At 53.4% G+C, this 21,293-nt stretch overlaps 2 protein-coding genes across 2 annotated transcripts in view; both read right to left on the bottom strand.

The window, feature by feature from the left end:
- Nucleotides 1-16,257, bottom strand: part of ITGA1 (integrin subunit alpha 1) — a 113,769-nt gene extending 97,512 nt beyond the window's left edge. The window contains exon 1 of the mRNA XM_079790319.1: nt 16,124-16,257. Coding sequence (XP_079646445.1) covers nt 16,124-16,184 — 61 coding nt within the window. The 5' untranslated portion in view covers nt 16,185-16,257. The remainder of the gene's footprint in view (nt 1-16,123) is intronic.
- PELO (pelota mRNA surveillance and ribosome rescue factor) lies at nt 3,254-6,594 on the bottom strand. Its single transcript, XM_079790334.1, has 2 exons — nt 5,285-6,594; nt 3,254-4,761 (listed from the first exon to the last, which is right to left on the bottom strand). Exons 1-2 carry the CDS (start codon nt 6,008-6,010, stop codon nt 4,330-4,332), a joined length of 1,158 nt encoding a protein of 385 aa, XP_079646460.1. The 5' UTR covers nt 6,011-6,594; the 3' UTR covers nt 3,254-4,329.
- Nucleotides 16,258-21,293: the final 5,036 nt, after the last annotated feature.

Raw genomic sequence — 21,293 nt, 5'->3', positions numbered from 1 at the left:
CACGTATGTTAAGACCCACATTAAAAACCACATACAAAAGTAATTTGGCTTTTACTCCAAAAGCTAGAAATTTTTTTATCCTAACAACTTTTAAAAGCTCAACTTCTATGCAATCGCTACTTTCGCTATCTTACATGTATCTCTGGCACACTGTAGAGATCTGCAGAATAAGTATCCAGCTGTGTTAACTGCTGAGCTATAGCAACACCTCTGCGTTGAATGATTGTAATACAGATAACGGAGTCAAGTTGTATTTACAGGGATCACATACTCCCTTTTCCTCTGCTCTGTGCCTGGCCCTCTTTTTCTAGTTCCACTAATTCTTGTTAGATCCTTTTTCCCCTCTGGGACTTCAGTTCTACTTATGTGCTAGCATCTCTTGTATCATTATCCCCAGCGCTGTTCCTGAACTTCAGATCTGCAAGCTCAATGCCTAAGGGATCTTCTTATTTATTCATCCAAACATTTTTTGAGCATCTATTCCGTGCCAGGAATTAATTCTTAGTGTTGGAGACGTAGCCACGAACCTAACAGGCCACAATCTCCACCCTCACGGAGCTTATGTTATGGAGAGACGCAAAGCAAAACCACCAAGATTACAGATTAAAACGAGGCGGTGGAAAGGCACCTCGGAGAAGGGACACTTTCCTAAAGCTGCTTCGGGAAGACGGCACGGAGAAGACACGCGAGCACCGGCCTGGAGGGAGTGAGGCAGGGGGGACAGGAAGTCTGCTGGAGAGACCCCAAACCAAAGAGGCTACACTGAACACTGTTTTCCTTGCAAGCCAGCCTCTCCTCCTGTTTCCCGTCGCTGAACGGTGCCATCATCTATCCCAGCATTCAAATAAACAAATAAAAATAAATAAATAGCCCTAGACTGGATGTCGGAAGCCGCCCATTGCCCTCACCAGCAGAGAGGTGTGGACAAGGAACCCGGAAGGCTGGTCAGCCTTGAAGCTCTGAAAGGTCAGAGCCAAGCACCCACTGTCTGGTTGAGACATTGGTAGCTGAAGCAACCTCCACCTGTTAGTCTCATGTAAATCCTTGCTGATGGGCTGTTATTGGAATTGTCTGCCTAAAGGATATGGGTGGATCCCATTGTCTTAATAAAAGGGACAGCAGGGCCAGAGCGGGGTGGAGTCCTTCCCCTGGAGTTGGGCTCCCGCCTGGTCCCCAATATTCCCAAATTATTATTTTCTAGTCTCTTTCATTTGGGTGCGGCCTCCTCCAGAGCCCAAATCCTGAACCATACAGGATGTGGGGGAGGGGGGGGCACTCGCAACTGGACTCTTTCAGTAACTGAGGACTCTGCAGCCCAGGCCCCTCTGACCTACCCCCTTCTGCCCTCTTCATTCCCACCCTGAGGACGGTAGTCCCTGCCTTTGTTTAGGGCACCACCACACCCCTGGACTTCTCTAGCAGGCATTCTGGGAGCCCACTTCCTGCCTCCAGCCCACCCTGATGCCGCCAGGCAGTGAGGCTTGTACATGCAGTTCATCGTGCCTTCTCCGGCTCCAATTCCCCCTGGTGTCTCCTGATGGCCGAACCCACACTCTTCATTGCCATGACGGCATACACCGTTTCATCTGTGGACTTTTATTGTTAGCAACAAAGAGAATTTCAGTTCCAGAATACCTGAATTGCAGAAATGACGACTCACTTGTGGTAAAGAGAACCTGGGGTGGACAGAACTGGGCAAAAGGCTTAGAAAAGGGAACGGCCCGGAGAGGAGGAAGGTCCGACCTGTCTCTAAAGGAGTAATGGAAGTGAAACGCAGAGTCTGGAACCCAGACATGAAATGAGAAAAAGGTCTAACACATAAATAGCCGGCCAGGAAGAGCAAAATGCCATCTGACATGTATCAGATCCAGAGGGAGATGAAACAAACTTGCCAGCGCCTCATCGCTGTGCCTAGTGGGGGTTCCCAATCCCGGTTCACAGGACCCCAGGGCAAGTGGAAATGGACAGAACACGTGCTGTGTGGAGAGGTATGTCACCGCAGGGCTTCCATTTGCTACACGTGGTCTTTCCTCATTCATGAACAGCAGGTGGAATTAGACTACTGAGCAGTTTCCAAAGAATTATGGTTCTTTCTGCTCTTCAGAATGATTTAAAAATGATTATTAGGCTTTTTATTTTCTATGCTCCTATCACTATTTTGACATTTCTACCTACACATCTAGGAAAATTCATATTCTTGATAACGGTATAAAATATAACTTTTAAAAAATAGGAATTCTTATGGATATTTTAAGTACTTTATATTTTAAGTACTTTAAGTACATAAAAACATGCTTTCTTTTAAAGAAGTTTTATAGTTACGCACAGCAATCAACTGGAGATAGCCTTAAACTAGACTGCAACTCAGAGGTAGGTGTAGGGTAGAGACCTGGATTCTAATTTCTGGAACTTTCTCAGCAGATGCAGCTGGCCCATGGACCACACTTGAATAGTAAAGCCTGAGTCAGTGGTTCTTAGCCTTGAGGTCTATTGCAGGGGTCCTCAAACTTTTTAAACAGGGGGCCGGTTCACTGTCCCTCAGACCGTTGGAGGGCCGGACTATAGTTTAAAAAAAACTACGAACAAATTCCTATGCACACTGCACATATCTTATTTTGAAGTAAAAAAACAAAATGGCAAAAATACCCGCATGTGGCCCGCGGGCCGTAGTTTGAGGATGCCTGGTCTACTGGAATCACCTGGAAAGCTTTTTTAAAAAAAAACCAACCCCAAAACACAGCATTTCTAGTGGTGGTGAAAGGTCCAGTCTGGGCACTGAGTTTCTGAAACTCCCAAGCAGCTAAATTTGAGAAGCTGTGGCCTCAGATGGACGGGTTAGATGATCAGCAGGCGTTCTTCCCCTGCTTTCTATTACTGGGGAGCACAGAGCCCAGAATGACCGTACTGCATAGACTGAGAGTAACAGGTGCCCCGAATCTCCAAAACCTGAGAGTGTGACTCATTGTCAATCGGGTTCTGAAGTTCATCATCTTGGTGGCTTCATTTACATACCTCTATTACATGACTTAAAAACATACTTTTAATATATTTTAAAGTTAAATATTCATGGAGTTGTAATGAAACGACAATCTGACTTATTTTTAAATGAGGATGTAGGTGTGTAAAAATGTGAATTTAAAGCATATGGAGGTATCTATTCCTAATTACAAATAAAAAGCTCAGATTAGCTGGGAAGTTTATAAAAAATAATTCCCAAACCTGGTTCTCACACCAGCAGAAAGACCCAGACTCAGAGAGGAGGATCAAAAAGTTTACTTAGAATCTGTCCCTACTTGAGGTAGGAACGTTGATCCTGGGTTACAATGAATTATCACTCTTTCCTCATAAGGCTTTTCCTAATTATTGCTGAACTGAGGATTATAAAGGGTCAAGCTGCAAGTTCAATAAGGCTCCCTCCTTAATGATTAGAAATGCACATCAAAAAAAACATACTAGAATGTAGAGAAAGTCCAGTAATAATGTGAAAACACACAGAGATGGCGCTAAGTATCACTATGACAGGCCAAAACATACACACAGTGTGGCAGTGCAAACAAACGGGTCCAGACTGGGACTCCTTCCTACTTTGCCACCAATTAGCCACCTAACAGCCAGTCAGACCCCACAGTCTCATTTGAAAAAGGGCACCCGGAACAGATGACCCTGAGTCCCTAGCTGCAGACCAAGCTGTGACCTAAAAAGAACTAGTTCACAGGTCCTCTGGAGCAACTATGACCAACCCTAATTAAAGAAAACCCCCGAGTTGTTTCAACATGATTGGCTTAACAAGTCTCTGAAGGAAAAACACGTGTTAAATTTGCCTTCAAAAAGGTCTGCTATTTGGCTATCAATGAAAATAGCAAATTATTTTTTTTAAAAAAAGGACTGTAGGGCAAGTGGGGAGAAAGGAATCCTACACACATCGTGCGAGACCACCAGGCAGAAACCAAATAAACAGCGTAAATGAGGATAATGAAGTGTGAAGAGCGTTTCCTGAGGAAAACGATTTCAAGGCATGAAGCATGGGACTTTATGATCTACCCCAAGGCCACATAGGGATTCTTATTAATACACAAAACGTTTCCGAGTACAGCCAACAACTGATTCCGAGGTAAAATCATCCTAATCAATAAAAGTGGTAGTGCATGGAGATTATTCCCTTTTAATTTATTGTTCAGTTTTAAATACACGTCCCGCCAGCCACAAACCGCCTCGTGTGACCGGCCCCCCGAGCACCGCTCAGCACGGCTCCGGCAGCTTCGGTCGCCAGGCTGCCGGGAAGAGGCCGCGGGCAGGAGGAACAGGACTATCTGAGTGTGAGCTCCGTCCTCAATCTTCTTCGGAGCTGGAATCCTCCTCCTGGTCGGAGAGTTCGGGGACGGGGAAGCGGAGGATGGCGGCCACCCCGGTCAACTGGCTGAGCTGCTCCCCGGAGACGTGGAGGCTGGAGAAGATCCGCACGGTGCCCGCGTTCTCCTTCACGCTGTCCACCAGCCGCACGTGCCGGCTCCGGGCGGCCACGTCCTGGTGCCGGAAGAGCTCGTCGCTGATGAGCAGGGTGTCGATGGCCATGGCCTCGTTGGCCTTCTCCACGTGCTTGAGGCCGTAGCAGGCGCGGTCGGGCTCGTGCTGCAGCATCTTATAGAAGTCGTCCAGGGCTTTCACCTCCCCGGCGGCTTTCGTGTCCGACAGGCGGCTGGCCACCGTGGGGTCACAGAGCGCCTCCTTCAAGGAGTACTTGTGCCCGGAGGAGGCGTGGACCTGGAACCGCAAGGACAAGTTAGACGAAAGGATCTCTTGGAGCTCCTATCACTCAGCCCGCCAGGACCTGACGCCAAAGCAGTAACAGGCTTCATGTGCTTAAAGCCTCGGGCCACGGTTTACCGTATCCATTTGCCAGCTCTTTTCACTCTCACTTACAATCCCCGTCAAATGAAGCCTTTCCCCCCTTACACTTTTCCCAGGTCTAAAGCTTCAGGAATAGTTTCTTTGTTGTTATTATTTATTTTAATCCTCACCAGGAGATACTGTTTCCATTGATTTTTTTTTTTTGGAGGAAGAGGGAGGGAGAGGGAGAGACAGAGAGAAACACCGACGTGAGAGAGACATCGATTGGTTGCCTCTCCAGGTACCTGCCCTTCACGGGAATCGAACCTGGGACCCTTCAGTCCGCAGGCCGCCGCTCTACCCACTGAGCCACACCGGCCAGGGCCGGAATAGTTTCTACACACCTCCCGCCCCAACCCCCCGCTGCGCATGCTCAGCCCCGGGAAGAGGGCCCTACCTGCAGGAACTTGGGCCGGTTCTCCAGGAGCACCTTGTTGTCCGTCTTCACCGCCTGCTGGAACATGTAGTCGCAGAACTGCTCCCGCACGAAGCCCGGGCTGGCCACCAGGACGCACTTGACCACGTCGAAGTGGATGTGGCGCTGGATGGCCTGGACCACCTGCTCGTAGAAGCGCTCCAGGGCGCGGTCGTGCTGGCCGCAGTTGCCCTTGCGCTTCCTGGGGATGTTGACCTCCACCTTGGCGCGCGTGAGGGTCATGCTGGGCGTGACCAGGCAGACGTGGGCCAGGCCCTCCTGCATGACCACGGCCGCCACGTCGGCGCTCCAGGCCGGGTCGCAGGCCTGCTCGATGCGCTCCAGCACCACGCTGTCCCACTGCTTCTTGGCCAGCGTGAACTGGCGGTTGGGCTCCAGCTCGATGGTGTGGTACGCGCCCATCTTGACGTACTCGTTCTCCTGGATGTTGGTCCCCTTGACCCGCAGCTGGCAGGCCTGCGAGTCGAAGTCGATGGCCTCCACGCACAGGGTGAGGGTGGTGCGCACGCGGCTGCTGCCCACGCTGCCCGTGGAGGACTCGGTCTGCACCTTGCGGATGGTGGAGGCGCGCAGGCTGTCGCCCACCTGCACCAGGTTGTAGGTGTGCCACATGTCCTCGGGCTCCTCGGGGACCAGGGTCACCTGGCCCGCGTTGTCCTTCTCGATGTCCTTCCTCAGGAGCTTCATGGTGCGGGCGGGGGCGCAGCGCAGCCGCCGGGGCCGCGGGGTCCCCAGCGGGAGGGGACCGGCCGGCAGGCCGCGCCGGGAAGGGGGCGGGGCCCGCCTACAGGTTCCTACGGGCGCCGGCTGGCGGGGAGGAAGGGCCAGCCCCGGCTCGGGGAGCAGGGACACTCACTCCAGCCCCGCCATTCTCAGTCTCGGGCGCGCCGCCACCGACCGGCACGAGAGACCCCTAAGGAACCCGGTCCCGTCCGCGCTCCGGCCGCCGGCGCCGGCCCAGGGGCTGATGCAATGAGGGCGCATGCGCAGCCCGCGTCTCCCGCTGCCCCGCCCCCGCGCACGTTTGACGTCCGGCGGGGGGCGGGGCCCCAGCTTGCGCGCGCGCAGGCGCAGTGCGCGGGGCGGCGCTCCGGCCCCGGAGCCTCCCCGGGAGGCGGGCGCCGTCCTCGCAGGCAGGTCCGGGATGTGACCGCTCCAGCGGCACTTTCCGCGCCTCCCCTCCTCCCCTGTCTGCGAGGAACCTGGGGCGTGTGGGGGAGTGGACGCTGTTAAAGCGGCGTGCCGCTGCCACGCTCCGCCTGCTCCCTCGGTGCCTCCGGTGTCAAAGCTCACCTAAAGCGAAAAGGAGCTCTCCAAATGCCCACCGGCCCCAAGGCGCACAGTAGGCTTTGCCCTCGCCTCACCGGCCCTCGGGCGCTGCACTGCCCGCCGCCGGGGGCCTGATCAGCCGAGGCCAGAGCAGGTCCCGGGACGGAGGGGACCCCAGGACCCAGGAGCCCAGAGCCCAGAACCCAGGGTTCCAGCACCCAGAGTCCCAGAACCTGGAGCCCAGGTTCCCAGAACCCAGGGTCCCAGCACCCAGAACCCAGGGTCCCAGAACCCGGAGCCCAGGGTTCCAGCACCCAGAGTCTCAGAACCTGGAGCCCAGGTTCCCAGCACCCAGAACCCAGGGTCCCAGCACCCAGAACCCAGGGTCCCAGCACCCAGAGCCCAGGGTCCCAGCACCCGGAGCCCAGGGTCCCAGCACCCGGAACCCAGGGTCCCAGCACCCAGAGCCCAGGGTCCCAGCACCCGGAGCCCAGGGTCCCAGAGACCAGGGTGGGCGGCCTCAGCCCCCTGCTCTGCGCGGGTGAGGGCTTGCGGGTGGGGGCTGGGTCACCGCTGAGAGCCCAGGTTTGGGAGTGGGGAACGGGATCACTCGGACCCGGATCTGACAGCTACAGAATTGGTTTTAAAGTGAACCCTTAAGTCACTCAGCCTTTGCCGCGGGTGGGGCGGCTTGAGAGTTGGGGGTTGCCTCTTAGAAAGCCCAGCGAGTGGAAAACGCCCCGCAAGCTCCTCCTGAGTTAAGAGAGGGTGGGGGGCAGGGGCGTCCGTGCACACCCCTCTCAGCATCCTCCTGCGTGGCTATGGCGAGTGGCACTGAGGGAAGCTTGCCGCCTGAACCCGGGAGACAGGGCTGAAAGGAGGATTGCCTTGGGCACAAATCTTAATACACAAGTCTGGGACCTTCCACAGCGCGTTTCTTCTTATTCAACTCCGAGTGGATCCCCCCGGGGCCCTGGCAGAGTCCCCTGCACACAGTAGGCACTTGTATCTGGATGCCAGAATGACAAGCGGAGAGGATCAGATGTCACCAGGCAGCTCTATGAACACTGTCACAGGTAATGTAATGCGATAAGGCACCGATATTTTCTCAACTATAGTTCATTTAATTTAACAATTTAGCCTAAAAAGTAATTCCTCTTCCTTTAAAACTGCTATAATTCTATAGCAGCCTATGGTACTCTCATTCTTTACTGAATTCAGCAAAAACGTGAGGACACGAGGAAAAGACCATGACTTACCTCTGTTGCTTTACATTCTAATTTTATAGTAATTTATTGTTTTGAAAACAGAAACCTTTACATCAGTAACTTTGTATCTATTTTTTCTATAGTATCTTATTTCTGTTAATCTCTCCAGAAGAAAAAACGTTAGTGGTGTTATGACCTCCAAAAGTTTTCAATTTGTTGCTGTTGATATACTTCTAGTGTCTAAAAAAAAAAAAAAAAAAAAAAAAAGACGAGCTAGAAGTCAAGCTTCCTGGATTGAAATTCTTACCCTGTCTGATGTTTTCCTGTAACTTTAGGCAGTGCTTTGAAACTCAGTTTCTTTTCCTTAAGAGTTGAGGGGATTGAATTCAATAACTAACAACTGTTTTAAGTGTAAAAAGTATGCTGCAACAGTATTTAAAAAATTAACACAGTAGCCATAATCTCACCCTAACACATTTATTTTCAGTCCTGCATAGTACCTTTTGAATTGGATTCTTGCTAAGGCCCACGCTAGCTGTTAAACATCGGTACTGAGTTTAATACTTGCACACCAAGAGTCAGCAGACCTGAGTTCTGGTCTTTTTGAGTTCGATTCCAGCAACTTGAGATCAATTCTCCTAACCTCTACGAACCGGACGCTTTTCATTCGAAAGTGTAAATAAGGGTATTGGTCCTGCCTTCCTCATTTGACACCTTTTTGGGGTCCTGATGAGAGGATGCTCCGTGGTACACTGCAGCGCTCTGTAACCTGGAAGGTGCTATGCCGAGTCTCTCAGTGCCTGGCTTGGAGCTAGATACCCGGATTAGACCTAGCCAGGGGCGAATGCTCCCTTTAACGCGGCGTCACCATTCGGCCTTGGGAAAACATGGCTCAGCCAAACTGATGGGTGGCCAGCGTGCTGGGTGCATTCACTTATAGTAGCACCTCCCCTCCAGGGCAGCCTGAGGCCAGTCCTGCTGTACAAAGTGGCACACGCATTGGGTTCCTTCCTCCTTCCTGTTACAATGGGCTCCACGTGGGCTGTGTGACAGCAGCAGGGAGGCGGGGCTCCGGAGCGGTGGAACTCCTGTCCCAACACCTTGGCTTCGCACAGGAGGGGCTGCATGCGTTTTCTGGGCTCTCCCTGGTCTTCTTGTGCACAGCTTACTCCGCTACAACTAGACTCACCTTGCCCTCCTCAGAGCACCTGAAGGCTCTGCCCCCAGAGCTTCTTTGCTTCTGTGGCTTCTCTCGGCTGGGAGCCTTTTAAGGGCACAGACCGCCTTCCATCTGTCTCTGTGTTCCTGAAGGCCAGCGCAGCAACGCCCTCCTCACAGTTACGGCATGAAAGAAGGAGTGGGTGTTCGCTCCCCTCTGATTCGGAGCTGTAAGCCTGTCTGTCACAAATATCTTACAAGTAGGAAGTCTCAGGCTGCTTTACAATGTTCCTAGCTTTTGAAAAGATTACTCTTAAGGTAAGTTTCTACAAACCTATTTCAATTCTTGAGATACCCACGGTCAGATAAGTAAAATGATTATTTTAAACATCTTGTTGAAGGGAAGACCTTTAAAATCTCTTAGAATAGTGTATAACAATAGTTGCTTTTATTGTACACGATTTGGAAAGTGATCTTTACAGCCAGAGCTCTGGTTATGAAAATCCAGCAGTAAATGCAATTGTTTTAACCTCAGACTGTAAAAAGATGCCCGTGTGGCCTTATTCGGCAAATTCAGTCCAAGGGGAAAGGAAAAGGGCAAGTTTACTTTGTTTAAGGAACTTGTACTCACTACCTACATTTCCTGCGATTACAAATACGGACTTGCAGTTGTCACTAGACAATACAAAGCCTCCTACCAAATAAATAAAATCATACCAACAAGGCATGTATCTCCATTCCCTTGAATATCTGAATTACAGTGATTTTTCAGTTCATATTTCTCACTTGTTCTGTTGATGGAGATCTACTATTTAGATAAAGCAATATTAATGTTTTAGCACTAAAGTGAATTTTTAAAAATAAATTATTTTATTGATTTCGGAGAGGAAGGGAGGAGAGAGAGACAGACGCATCAATGATGAGAGAGAATCATGGATCGGCTGCCTCCTGCACGCCCCGCCTACTGGGAATGGAGCCAGCAACGCGGGCATGTGCCCTTGACCGGAATCCAACTGTGACCTCCTGGTTCATAGGTTGACGCTCAACCGCTGAGCCATGCCAGCTGGGCTAAAGTGAATTCTTAACACCAAGCAGCATACACTTTTACCTCCTTCTAAGACTTCGCTGACTTCCAGTCGTCCTTGTAAATGAGAGAGGACATTAGATGAGAACTAGATCCCTTCACAGCGCCCTCTGACCCTGCACTAGGACAGAAAGTTAGGGTTTGGTTTTTGTACCATCACCTTTCCCCGGGGGCTTCCTTTTAGAGGGATTGAGAGGAAGCTCTGAGTTAGGTTCTGGTGAGGCTGCTGGTGCCAGAGGAGCAATTAGCCCCGAGGCAGAGACAAGCCTGACTCTGGGGGAGAACTGAGAGGGACAGTGTTCACATCTTTGTATCCAGAAGCAATGTCGTTTGTATCCAGACAGAGTGTGTTTCAACTTTAATGACGCCCTTTCTAAACTACAAAGAAATGAGGTAGAAAAGGGCCACGTAGCCTCCTGCGTGTTATTGATTGTGATGACCAGATGCACATCGCCCCTGGAACCAGGGGACAGCTGATAGTCAGGCAGCACTTCGCTTTCTCAGCGGTGGTTAAATGATGGTGCAGTACTCAGTTGACGGCAGTTCCCATTCAATTAGGTGTCAATGTGGTGGGGATATCATTAAAGGAGACAACGTGACCCCTTAAGTATTTTATGAGTTTGTCTGTATTCTTTCATGAATCACTCAATACGTTATTCTTAGAGGCTAAGGACAATTAACAAAGATCCTGCCCTCACAGAACACACAGCAAGCTGGGAAGACAGCCAGATGTCCTATGTAATAAAAGTCTAATATGCAAATCGACTGAACGGCGGAACAACGACCAGTCACTATGACGTGCACTGACCACCAAGGGGCAGATGCTCAAAGCAAGAGCTGCCCCCAGCCCGCAGGCCCTGACCGGCAGAGGCGGCGGCAGAAGGCGGGGCCGGCAAGTGGGCAGCGCCAGGCCAGCCAAGGCGGGTGCCAGTGGGGGGGGGGGCGGGGGGGGCTGATCACCCCGCCAGTTGCCCTGCAGATTGGCCCTGATTGCCAGCCAGGCCTAGGGACCCTACCCAGGCACGAATTCCGTGCACCAGGCCTCTAGTTTAATTATAGCATCGTGTGATGTGTTACAGAAGCAAAGGTCCTTGGGTTTCTGGGGGAGGGGGTGCGATTTAGTCCAGTGGGTTTCTTGGAAATGACATTCCCATGGGGGCTTGAGCGTCACTGCAGTGTGAGTAACTCTACGCAAAGGCCCAGCGGCTCCGGAGACGCTGGCACAAACCAGGAGCGGAAAGAAGCTCAGTATCTCGCGGACGGGAATATATTCGGCTCATTTCTTTTTATTGATGTCAGAGAAGAAGAAAGAGGGAGAGAGAGAGAGAAACATCAACGATGAGAGAGAATCACTGATCTGCTGCCTCTTGCATGGCCTCCCTAATGGGGATCGAGCCTGCAACCCGGGCATGTGCCCTGACCAGGAATCAAACCGTGACCTCCTGGGTCATAGGTCAATGCTCAACCTCTGAGACACTGACCGGGCTATTCGGCTCATTTCCATGTCTCGATACTGCCCTTGCTTTGAGAGCGAATACAATTCTCCAGTCACAGACGCTCTGAATGGGCAGTGTATTCTGACAGTAGCATTGTGGCAACAACGCCAAATAGCTTTCTCCTCAAGTTTTTAACATGAATTCAAATGCCCTATTTGGTGTTTCATACAACAGAAGAACAGTGTAGGTAAAAAAAAAAAAAAAAGGCATTTTGATCCTTAATTTTCTGAATATACAGGGTGGGGCAAAAGTAGGTTTACAGTTGTTCCTATGGAAACTAGCAACACAAATCCTGTGAGTTTACCGCTGTCTTTAGAGATATTATAATGACCGAAAAGTCTCTCCATCTTCTGTGATTCCCGGCCATCCACTGTCAGCCAGTGGAGGCCACCTGCTTGCTACAGGCGAGTGGCTGGCTTCCTCCCATGTTCAGCCGTCGCCCCACTGGACTTCATTTTGAATAGGAGATCTTGCCCGTGAAGAAAGTCACAAGAGAAGACCCTTCCTTCCAGGCTAAGGAAACTCCTTCTAGGAAGGAGAGGCCTGTACCTTCCCGAGGGGCCACCCTATGGTGGTACCCTAATAACCAGAGAGAGCACTCTCATTCGGTTATACTCAGTGCGGGGCAAGAAGAAGACTGTCTGATTTCACTCTGAACCTCACAGCCATGAGAACAGACTCGCTCACGTCATTACTTAGATCCTTATCCGTCTTTCAGAGATTCCTGGGTTTAACACGTGGAGGTTGAGCAAGAAGGAAAAGGACTGACATTCAGACAGCGCGGATGGCAGGTTTCAGCGCAGGAGCTGTGAGGCCGAGACCTGAGCTGAGCGCAGGACTTGCCCTTCACTGCTGGTGTGACTTCGGATAAACTGATTTAACCTCTTCCGGTTCCTTCGTCTCTAAACTATGGGTAAGAGTTCCACATGCTTCCCTTTGTGTAAGACTGAAATGAAATCATACATGCAAAGTTCCTGGCGTGGGGGCTCACGCATAACATGTCAATGCATATGTGCCTCGCATCATTAGGTTGTGTTATTTCTCCTCCGGTGTATGTTTGACCTTTGACCTCTGGGAAGTTGAAGTCTATTTGGACATGGCCAGTGGGAGGGGTGGGCACAAAAGGAGGGAGTGGGAAGAAAGGGGGTATTCCCCTGCCCCCTCCCTGCTGGACTTCAGTTCTGGCCCCAGCTGTGTGCCTCCTCCCAGGGCCGCAGCTCCTGTCCCGGGGACCCCCTCCCAGAGCTGGGGTTCTAGGTCCAGGGGACAGGGTGCCCATCCTCAGGCCAGGAAGGTAGTGGCTTTTCTTCCCACTATTGTCTATCCTTAGGGGCTCCCCCATCTCCTCAGTTTCTCTGTAAACAGTCCCTTTCTTCAACTCCCTTCCGCTGAACCCTTTCTATGTGCCGCTAGTTTTTGGCTGGGACTCTGACATACGTGAAATAACCATGAAGGCTTTATTTGGTCAAAAGGGAGGACATCTTTCCAAATGAACCATTTTTAAATATTGGAAACTGCCAATGCGAGACAGTTCTAACCCAGTGGAAACCTTCGTATCAGGGGGCGGCGGTTTGCTGTGATGGAAACAGGTTGGGAAGGCTGGGGAGCGAGCTGGGGAGCGAGCGTGTGTTTAGAGGGCAGTGGTGGTGGGGGGGAAGGGCGGAGTTCTCTTCTAGATGCATAAAACAAGGAGGTCACAGCCACGGTAGCAACGTGAGCAAGAGGATCATGGACAAAGTAAGGAACTGTGACTGCTATCATGGGAAGCGTATGTTCGGGTTTGTTTGTTTTTTAAAAGAATTGATTTTTAGAGAGTGAAAACGAGGGGGAGAGAGAGAGAGAGAGAGAGAGAGAGACGCCAATGCCAGAGCGAAACATCCATTGATTGCTTTCCACATGTGCCCTATTGGGGGTCCACCGGGGGATTGAACTTGCAACCTGGGTGTGTGCCCTGACCCCCTGACCGGGAGTAGAGCCTGCCACCTGCGGCCTACAGGACAGGACGATGCTCCAACCAGCTGCGCCACACCTGGCAGGGCTATGTTGAGAGATTTTAATACGCAAAATAATGCCCCCAAAGATGCCCACGTCCCAATCCTTGGAGCCTGAGAATACGTTTCCTTATAGGGCAAGAGGGACTTGGCAGATGTGACTGCCTGGAGGACCTTGGGATGGGAGAGGACCCTGGACCGGTCAGGGGGCCAAGGTAATGAGGAGGGGCCTGTGGGAAGCGGGCAATAGCGTCAGAGGCGAGGAAAGATCTGAAGAGGCCACTCTGCCGGCTTGGGAGGTGGTGGAGGGAGCCACAAGCCCGGACTGCAGGCGGCCCCGCAGCGGGACACAGACTGCCCCTGGAGCCCGCCTGCCCGGCTCGGAGACTGCTGAGCTGCGGACCTGGAAGGGAGGGCATGTGTCTTGTTTGAAACCATCCAATCCGTGGCACTCTGTTCCCACAGCAGCAGGAGACCGACAGGGGGGTCGAAGGGGATACAGGGAGCTAGATGAGGCCACACCTGCATGGCCAGTCGAGAATGTTTTACTTTATCTGAAGACGACAAGGAACCACCAGAGTGTTCTGACTAAAAACGAAGGTATAATGAGAATTACTTGTGAGCAGGACAGGGTAGAGGCTGGGTTCAGACTGGAGACAGGAAGTTGGCCCTGAAGGAGTACGCGCAGCGGGGGAGGGGGGGGGTGCTGGGGCTGGGACCCAGGTTGGGTGTGGACTCGATGCCTCCATGGGAAGTTTCCAAGCAACCTGACAACCTGACGACTGACAGGACCAGCAAAGAAAAGTCCAACTTCAGATCCTTGCCTTGTGAAACCGGCGTAAATATGGCCTGTGAGGAAGCTGTTGATTGAGACACAGTAACTTTTCACATTCTACATTTCAATGTGATTGAGTAACATGCAGATGTATACACATGTACACACAGAAGAGGGAAGTAAATGTAATTATGTCATTTTGAAATATCTCGGCACCATTTCCCTTTAAGTCCCTTCCTGGACTTAGCCAGGCAGGTCATCCCAGCAAATGCAGAACACCCACAGAGCGCAGCCTGCGGCGGCTGTAGGATGGAGAGAGAAAAGTAGCGGAACCCAAACATGCTTCTCTGTGCAGACAGATACAGAAATAGTTATACGTGTACGTAAGAAAGTTATACATAAATGAAAAGTAACTTCTTAGCCAATATTTTCTCAAGTCTTGTTCTTGTCTTTTTGGAGGCTATGCAAGTATCATTTGACCATTTCTGCCTTAGTGACTGCTTACTTGGTAACGGGAAAAAGGCACTGTTTGAATAGTTAGGAAGCAATTCCGATTTTGCACAACGAAAACAGGCAAGTCACCTCCAAACAATCTGAGCCGGAAAGAGCATCAGAGGTCAGACGTATAAAGGGCAGTGACAGGAGCTGATACATTAAACCATTCGGTCGCCGCTGTGTGGGTTACTGGACGTTTCCTGAGGAGTGGAAACTGTTCAGATGAACTGCCAGTGGCTCATCATTAACTCTACACCAGCCCTCTGTGAAAAAAAGAGGAAGCTCTGCTTGCTGGGCACCCATTTCCAAGGGATCTGCCTGCAGGTTAATCCTGGGCCCTCCACGCCAGGCCACACGGGCCGGCTCCCCCGTTTTGGGGGTAAAATACTAGATGAACAGCAGCAATAAGCACCGGCTGTGAGGACGCTGAACAACTGAATTCTGACGTTACTCCCCAAAGCCAACCATTCATTAAACCCTTCATCAGGTCAGTTTTTAAAAACACAAAACGGCACCCATCTGCCTTCTCCCTTTGACCATTGCAACTTTCCCTCTCCAATCAGTAACTAGTAACAGAAAGAAAGAAAGAAAGAAAGAAAGAAAGAAAGAAAGAAAGAAAGAAAGAAAGAAAGAAAGAAAGAAAGAAAGAAAGCTCTGACCACGGGTTAATCTTGGGAAAAATCTTGGAAAATACGAGGGGCCAACTTTCTCTAAATCGGGTGGCACTTGCATCTCCACTGAGCTTAGGTCCCCCCTCAAAGTGCCTCTTTCTACAACCACAGCACACACCCCGCTGCGTTCTGTGCGCTTCGCCCGGTCCCTTTGCAGGGCATGTTCCTCCCTCCGCTCCAGAGCCCGGTCCCGGGGCCGCGTTCCGGGACCAGCAGCGTTCCCCCCGAATTCCTCCGCGTCCTTGCGCCGCTGGAAAACTGCAAACTTGGCCGCAGGAAGAGGCCGCCGTGCCCGCCCGGGAGCAACCTGAGGGTAGGCGCTCCCCGGTCCCCGGCCGGCGTCAGGCGCCCTCTAGTTACCTCCGCGCCGGGAAGGAGGGGGCGCCGGCGGCACAGCCCGCGACGCGCGCACGTCGTCCAAACAACTTGAACTCGAGAAGCCGGCTCCCCCGTCCCGTTCCCGGCGCTGCCTCCCTCCCACCGCCGGGGCGGCGGGCGGCGAACCGACCGCAACACCCACTCCTGTCCAAGGCCAGACGCGGAGCTCCGCTCCGTCCCCAACCTGCCCAGACGGCCGCTCGGAGCGCCCGCGAGTCCCCAGCGCCCCGGCGCCTCCCTCCCGAGCCCCCCGCGCGCAGGAGATGCTCACTCACCGGAGAGGAGCCAGCAGCGGGGGACGGCGAGCCCCGGGCGGGCGGCGCGCCGGGGGGCCATGGCCGGAGCGGCCGCGGGTCGCAGGGCGGGAGCCGGCGGGAGCGGGAGCGGGAGCCGCGCGCGCTGGGCCACTCCGCCGCCGCCCTCCGCGGCGCGTCTCGTCTCGGTCGCTGTCTGTGCCGCCGGCCGGGGCGTCCCGGAGCCGCAGAGGGCTCTCCCGTGTCTCCCACGGAGGCTTCTAAGTCCGCTCCACGCGTGTCACATCCCAGACGCGGCGCCACGCCGCCCGCCCCTTCGCGCGCCCGCCCTGCGGAGGGCCTGGCAGCCGCCCAGGCTCCGCGGGACGTGGACAAATAAAGCCAACGCCGCGGCCGTTTGGGCTAAAGTCCGCCGAGAGCGGACCTTAAAGGGACCTCTGCCTCCGCGGAGAGGGATCCCGCCGGCCGCGCCGGCTGCCCGGGGCTGGGAAGACGGGCGAGGGCTGGCCCTCGGGGAGGGAGGGCGCTGCCGGCCCGGAGGCTCCGCCTTCACACCCCGGCTTCTCGGGGCGGGGGGGGGGGGCCCTTTTAAAGTCCGGGGCCCCGAGGGCAGGCTGCTTTCCCGGGTCCGACTGCGGAGCGAGCGGGCTCAGACCCGCCGCGTCCTGCGCGCACTTGAATTTGGCCGCGGTCGGTCGCGCACGGGGCGGGGCGGGGGCGCAACCCCCGGACACGCCCACCGAGGGCCACGCTTCCACTTCTGCGGGGCTGGCTGCGCTCGTGGCGATTCGGGATGAAAGGGGGTTCGCTTTCCTGGGGGGAGACTGTGTGACCAGCGGGAGGAGAGGGGAAAGGAGACGGGGCGGAGGAGGAGGGGCGGAGGGAGGCGGGAGGCGGAGGCGGGCAGCCCCTGGGGAAGGAATGTGCGTGGGCTCTCCGAGCGCAGCGGGCGGTGTGGGCGCCGGACAGGGACGCTGATGGAGACCTGGGCGCCGGGCTGGGGCGGTTTGTCCTCCTTCTTGCCGCCGGCTGTCAGCCACGTTCCTGTCCCTGCCTCCCGCGCCCACTGCTCTGGGGCCCGACGAGGGCTGGGTCCTGCCGTCCCCGGAGACCGGGCGCCTGGTCTGGTAGGCTGTATGACCTCCCGGAGCCCAGAGCCACGGGCAGGTGCTGGCGTCACGGAAAACCTGCTGTTCCTCCAGCCGCGGTGTCTGTGTTTTCGAGGATTTCAAAGAAAAGGAAGGCGTGGGTGCGTGGATGGGTGTTGACAGGTGGTGGAGGTCATGGCTGTATTCACCTCCCTGCAATCAATCCCCCAAGGAACCAACCGAGCCTCCCTAGCAGGACTGGGCTGGGCAGGACAAGGGCGCCACCCGAAGGCGGACTCTGGCTTAGAGCGAATTCAGGTGCCGGTGCAGGTAACGCAGGAAGGAGAGGGAGGCCCGCAGGGAGGACTGGACGCACTGCCCAAGTCACGGAGGGTTCAGGACAACCAGAAGGGGGGGGGGGGTGCTGGGGTGAGAGGCTGAAGGCCATCAGATCTCAGCAGCACAGCCGGTCAGCCAAGGAAATCCTCCCCTCCTGTCCCTGTGGAAGCGATTCACTCCTGGGAAGTGCATCGAGAGTCCTCTTTTCCTGGTCTCCAGCTCCCACTTCTTTTTCATTTCTTAGCACTGCCTTCAACACTGCGCAGAGAAGCCGCTAGAAAAACCGCAGGCGTTGGCTCACAGTTCCACGCCTCAGCTTCCCCGAGTCCAGCCGCTGGGCCGACGGCGTCCCTGTCTGTGTCCAGTGCGCTGGCCCAGCTTGGTTTTCCAGTCTGGCATCCTCTTTACCTCTGTCACCCACCTGCCTCCTGCCGTTCCCGCTGGGAAAGCTTCGCGGCGAAGGCCTTCCTTGGGCACATCTCATCTCCCCGTCTACAGTCTCCCATGTTCCATGCCTCTCAGTGAGACCCCCAGGGCTCTGCACACACTATATAATAAAAGCCTAAATGCAAATGGACCGACCTGCGGAACTACCAGTTGCTATGACGCACACTGACCACCAGGGGGCAGACGCTCAACACAGGAGCTGCCCCCAGCCCACCGGCCCGACCTGTGGCGGTGGGGGGGAGGAGGGGCCGGCAAGCGGGTGGTGCCAGGCCAGCCAAGGCAGCTGCGAGTGGGGGCTCCCCCAATCACCCACCGGTCACCCCACAGATCAGCCCTGATTGCCGGCCAGGCCTAGGGACCCTACCCGTGCAGAATTTCGTGCACCAGGCCTCTAGTCCTATCTAATAATAGAGTAATATGCAAATTAACCATCACTCCGTGACAAAAATGGCGGCCCCCATAGCCACAAGATGGCGGCGCCCAGTCCGCTCAGCTCCACTGCTGGAGTGTCCAGCCTGTCCGCAGGAGCAGCGAAGCTGGATCTGCCTCGGGAGGGGTTTTTGATCTGCCCCCAGACACGGCAGTCAGAGCCTGGACAGCAGGACATGGAGGCTTCGGCGGCAGCGGGGAAGCCCCAGGCCCTGCAAACAGAGCTGGGCCGGGACAGCAGGGCATGGCGGCTTCGGCGGCAGTGGGGAAGCCCCAGGCCCTGCAAACAGAGCCGGGCCGGGACAGCAGGGCATGGCGGCTTCCTTAGTGTGTCGGTGTCCTCAAAGCCCCCAGGCCTGGCAGACAGAGCACACTGCAGGGCATTGGGGCTTCCTTCGCATGGCGCATGGGGAGGCCGGTAGAAAGCGGAGAGCAGGGCATGGGGGCTTCATCTCCATGGCTGCAGCGAAACCTCCAGGCCCGCAGAGAGCAGAGAACCACGGGAGTGGGCCTGAGCCATCAGTAGGACACCCCCTGAGAGCTCCTGGATTGTAGAGGGTGCAGGTTGGGCTGAGGGACCCCCGTGCACGAATTTCGTGCACCGGGCCTCTAGTCTATGTATAAAAGCCAAAGACATCGAGCTACCAGTTGACCAGTTGCTATGACGTGCACTGACCACCAGGGGGGCAGATGCTCATCTGCCCCCTGGTGGTCAGTGCGCTGCCACAGTGGGAGCGCCGCTCCCTTGACCGATGGGCAACAGACACTGGGCTCACGGCTGGCAAGCACAGCTGTTGCTGCGTGAGCCTCTCCTGCCTCTGCGGCAGCGCTGCCAGGCGGCAGTGGCAGGCACAGCGGGGCCAGGATGAGCGGGAGCGGCGCCAGGCCCGGGCTCGGGCTCCTCCCTGGCCGCCTGCCACTTCGCGCACTACTAGAACCCCCGAAGGGGTCCCGGATTGCGAGAGGGCACAGGCCAGGCTGAGGGACCCCACTGGTGCACAAATCTGTGCACTGGGCCTCCAGTAGTTAATAACTACTTACCCTTTGAGACAGCATGGAGGCGCCTGGAGAGTATTATGCTACGTGAAATAAGCCAGTCAGAGAAAGACACGTATCACATGATCTCACTCATACTAGTATGTGGAATCTAATAAACAAAATAAACTGATAAGCCAAATAGATCCCGAGACACAGAAGCATGGAACAGACTGAGGAATCTCAGAGGGAAGGCAGGGGAGGGTGGGTGGGTGGTAAGAGATCAACCAAAGAACTTGTGTGCATATATGCACAACCCATGGACACAGACAATGGGGTGGTGAGGGCCTGGGGTGGGGGTGGAGGTAGGGGGGTGGGGACAAGCTAGAAGGGGTCAATGGGGGAAAAAAGGGGACATATGTAATACTTTCAACAATAAAGATTTAAAAAAATAAAAATTGATTAATTGATTAATGCTTAGACATTTAAAATTATAATAAATATTTGATTATAAACTATTGTTTTTTATTACAGAGAAATTTATGTAAATTGCTGTTTTCAAAACAGATATTAGTGTATATATATCTGTGTGTATATATATATATATATATATATACATATATATATATTTACACGTGCATGTGCATATACCTACATGGGCTTCTAGAAAATTGCAATATATTGAAGAAAAAAATAAAAGAGAAATTATAAAGTTATATCTTATAGAAATAAAGTAGGGTTAAAAAATACTTATACTATGATCAAGGCTTTAGTTACTGGGAACTTTCCCTTTCTTTTGGGGGGTTAATAAATATTTTATCTCCTCTGCGACTTCAAACTAATGCTGATCACCACCACTACCCTTGCTAAAGTTAATTTTCAGATGGGATATGAATCCTAGGGCAACATTTATTGACCTTCATGTCAAATCAAGGCAAATGTACAGGACTCCAGGGCCAAATGAGTAGGACAGTTGATTTTCTCCTGGAAATCTGCTGTCCATTAATTTCTTTCACTTGTAAGTCGGATCAGAAAACAAGCGGGTTTGTGCACACTTCGAACACCGACGTTCCATTTTAACCTGCTAGATTGAGCAGCCTGGCGACAGTACCCTGTTGCTGGCACTGCGGGAACCTCGGATTGCTGCTTCCATAACAAAGCACAGCCACAGGATGTGGAGCCTGAGCTTCACCACCAACCAACTTTTTAAAAATGACCATTGCGTAATGTCCCTGTGAGTGTTTTTTCACTTAGAATGTCAAATAGGTGTTCCTCCCGCCCTATTTCCTGAACAAGTCTGTGCCAGAAACCTGGTCCGAAGACGTCTGGGCAACGGGTACTGATGAAAAAAATGAACTTTTGCATCCTGGCAAGGCGCCGTTGTTAACGGTGTAGGAAACTTCCCCAAAGCTCCTGGGCAGACTCCAGCGTGGGTGACACACTCGGGCTCCGTGGGGAGGCGGCCTGGGGGGCGCCTGGCAAGGCTGCTCCAGGCGTGGCACTGTCTGACTCAGAGGAGCCACCACTCACGTCAAATGGGAATGAATTCTACGGTAGCTGTCAGGCAGTTCTAGGACTATTGGGCAGGTTGGGTTAGTTATTTTCCTTTAACCCAGTGGTCGGCTAACTCATTAGTCCACAGAGCCAAATATCAACAGCACAACGATTGAAATTTCTTTTGAGAACCAAATTTTTTAAACTTAAACTTCTTTTAACGCCACTTCTTCAAAATAGACTCGCCCAGGCCGTGGTATTTGGTGGTAGAGCCACACCCAAGGGGCCAAAGAGCCGCATGTGGCTCTCGAGCCGCAGTTTGCCGACCACGGCTTTAACCTATTTCTAAAACATGAACTCAAGTAGGCGGGCTCTGAAATCACAGGAGTGCAAGAAATAAATTATTAGTAATCAAACGA

This window comes from Cnephaeus nilssonii (assembly GCF_951640355.1).
Source record: "Cnephaeus nilssonii genome assembly, chromosome: 2".
Classification (NCBI taxonomy): domain Eukaryota; kingdom Metazoa; phylum Chordata; class Mammalia; order Chiroptera; family Vespertilionidae; genus Cnephaeus; species Cnephaeus nilssonii.
This window is presented reverse-complemented; position numbering and strand designations above follow the sequence as displayed.

Bases quoted from the DNA above. Each gene is read 5' to 3' on its own strand.
- PELO (XM_079790334.1), bottom strand. From the start codon at position 6,010: ATGAAGCTCCTGAGGAAGGACATCGAGAAGGACAACGCGGGCCAGGTG. The intron at 4,762-5,284 runs GTAGGGCCCTCT...TTGCGGTTCCAG, and splicing joins ACCGGCCCAAGTTCCTGCAG to GTCCACGCCTCCTCCGGGCA.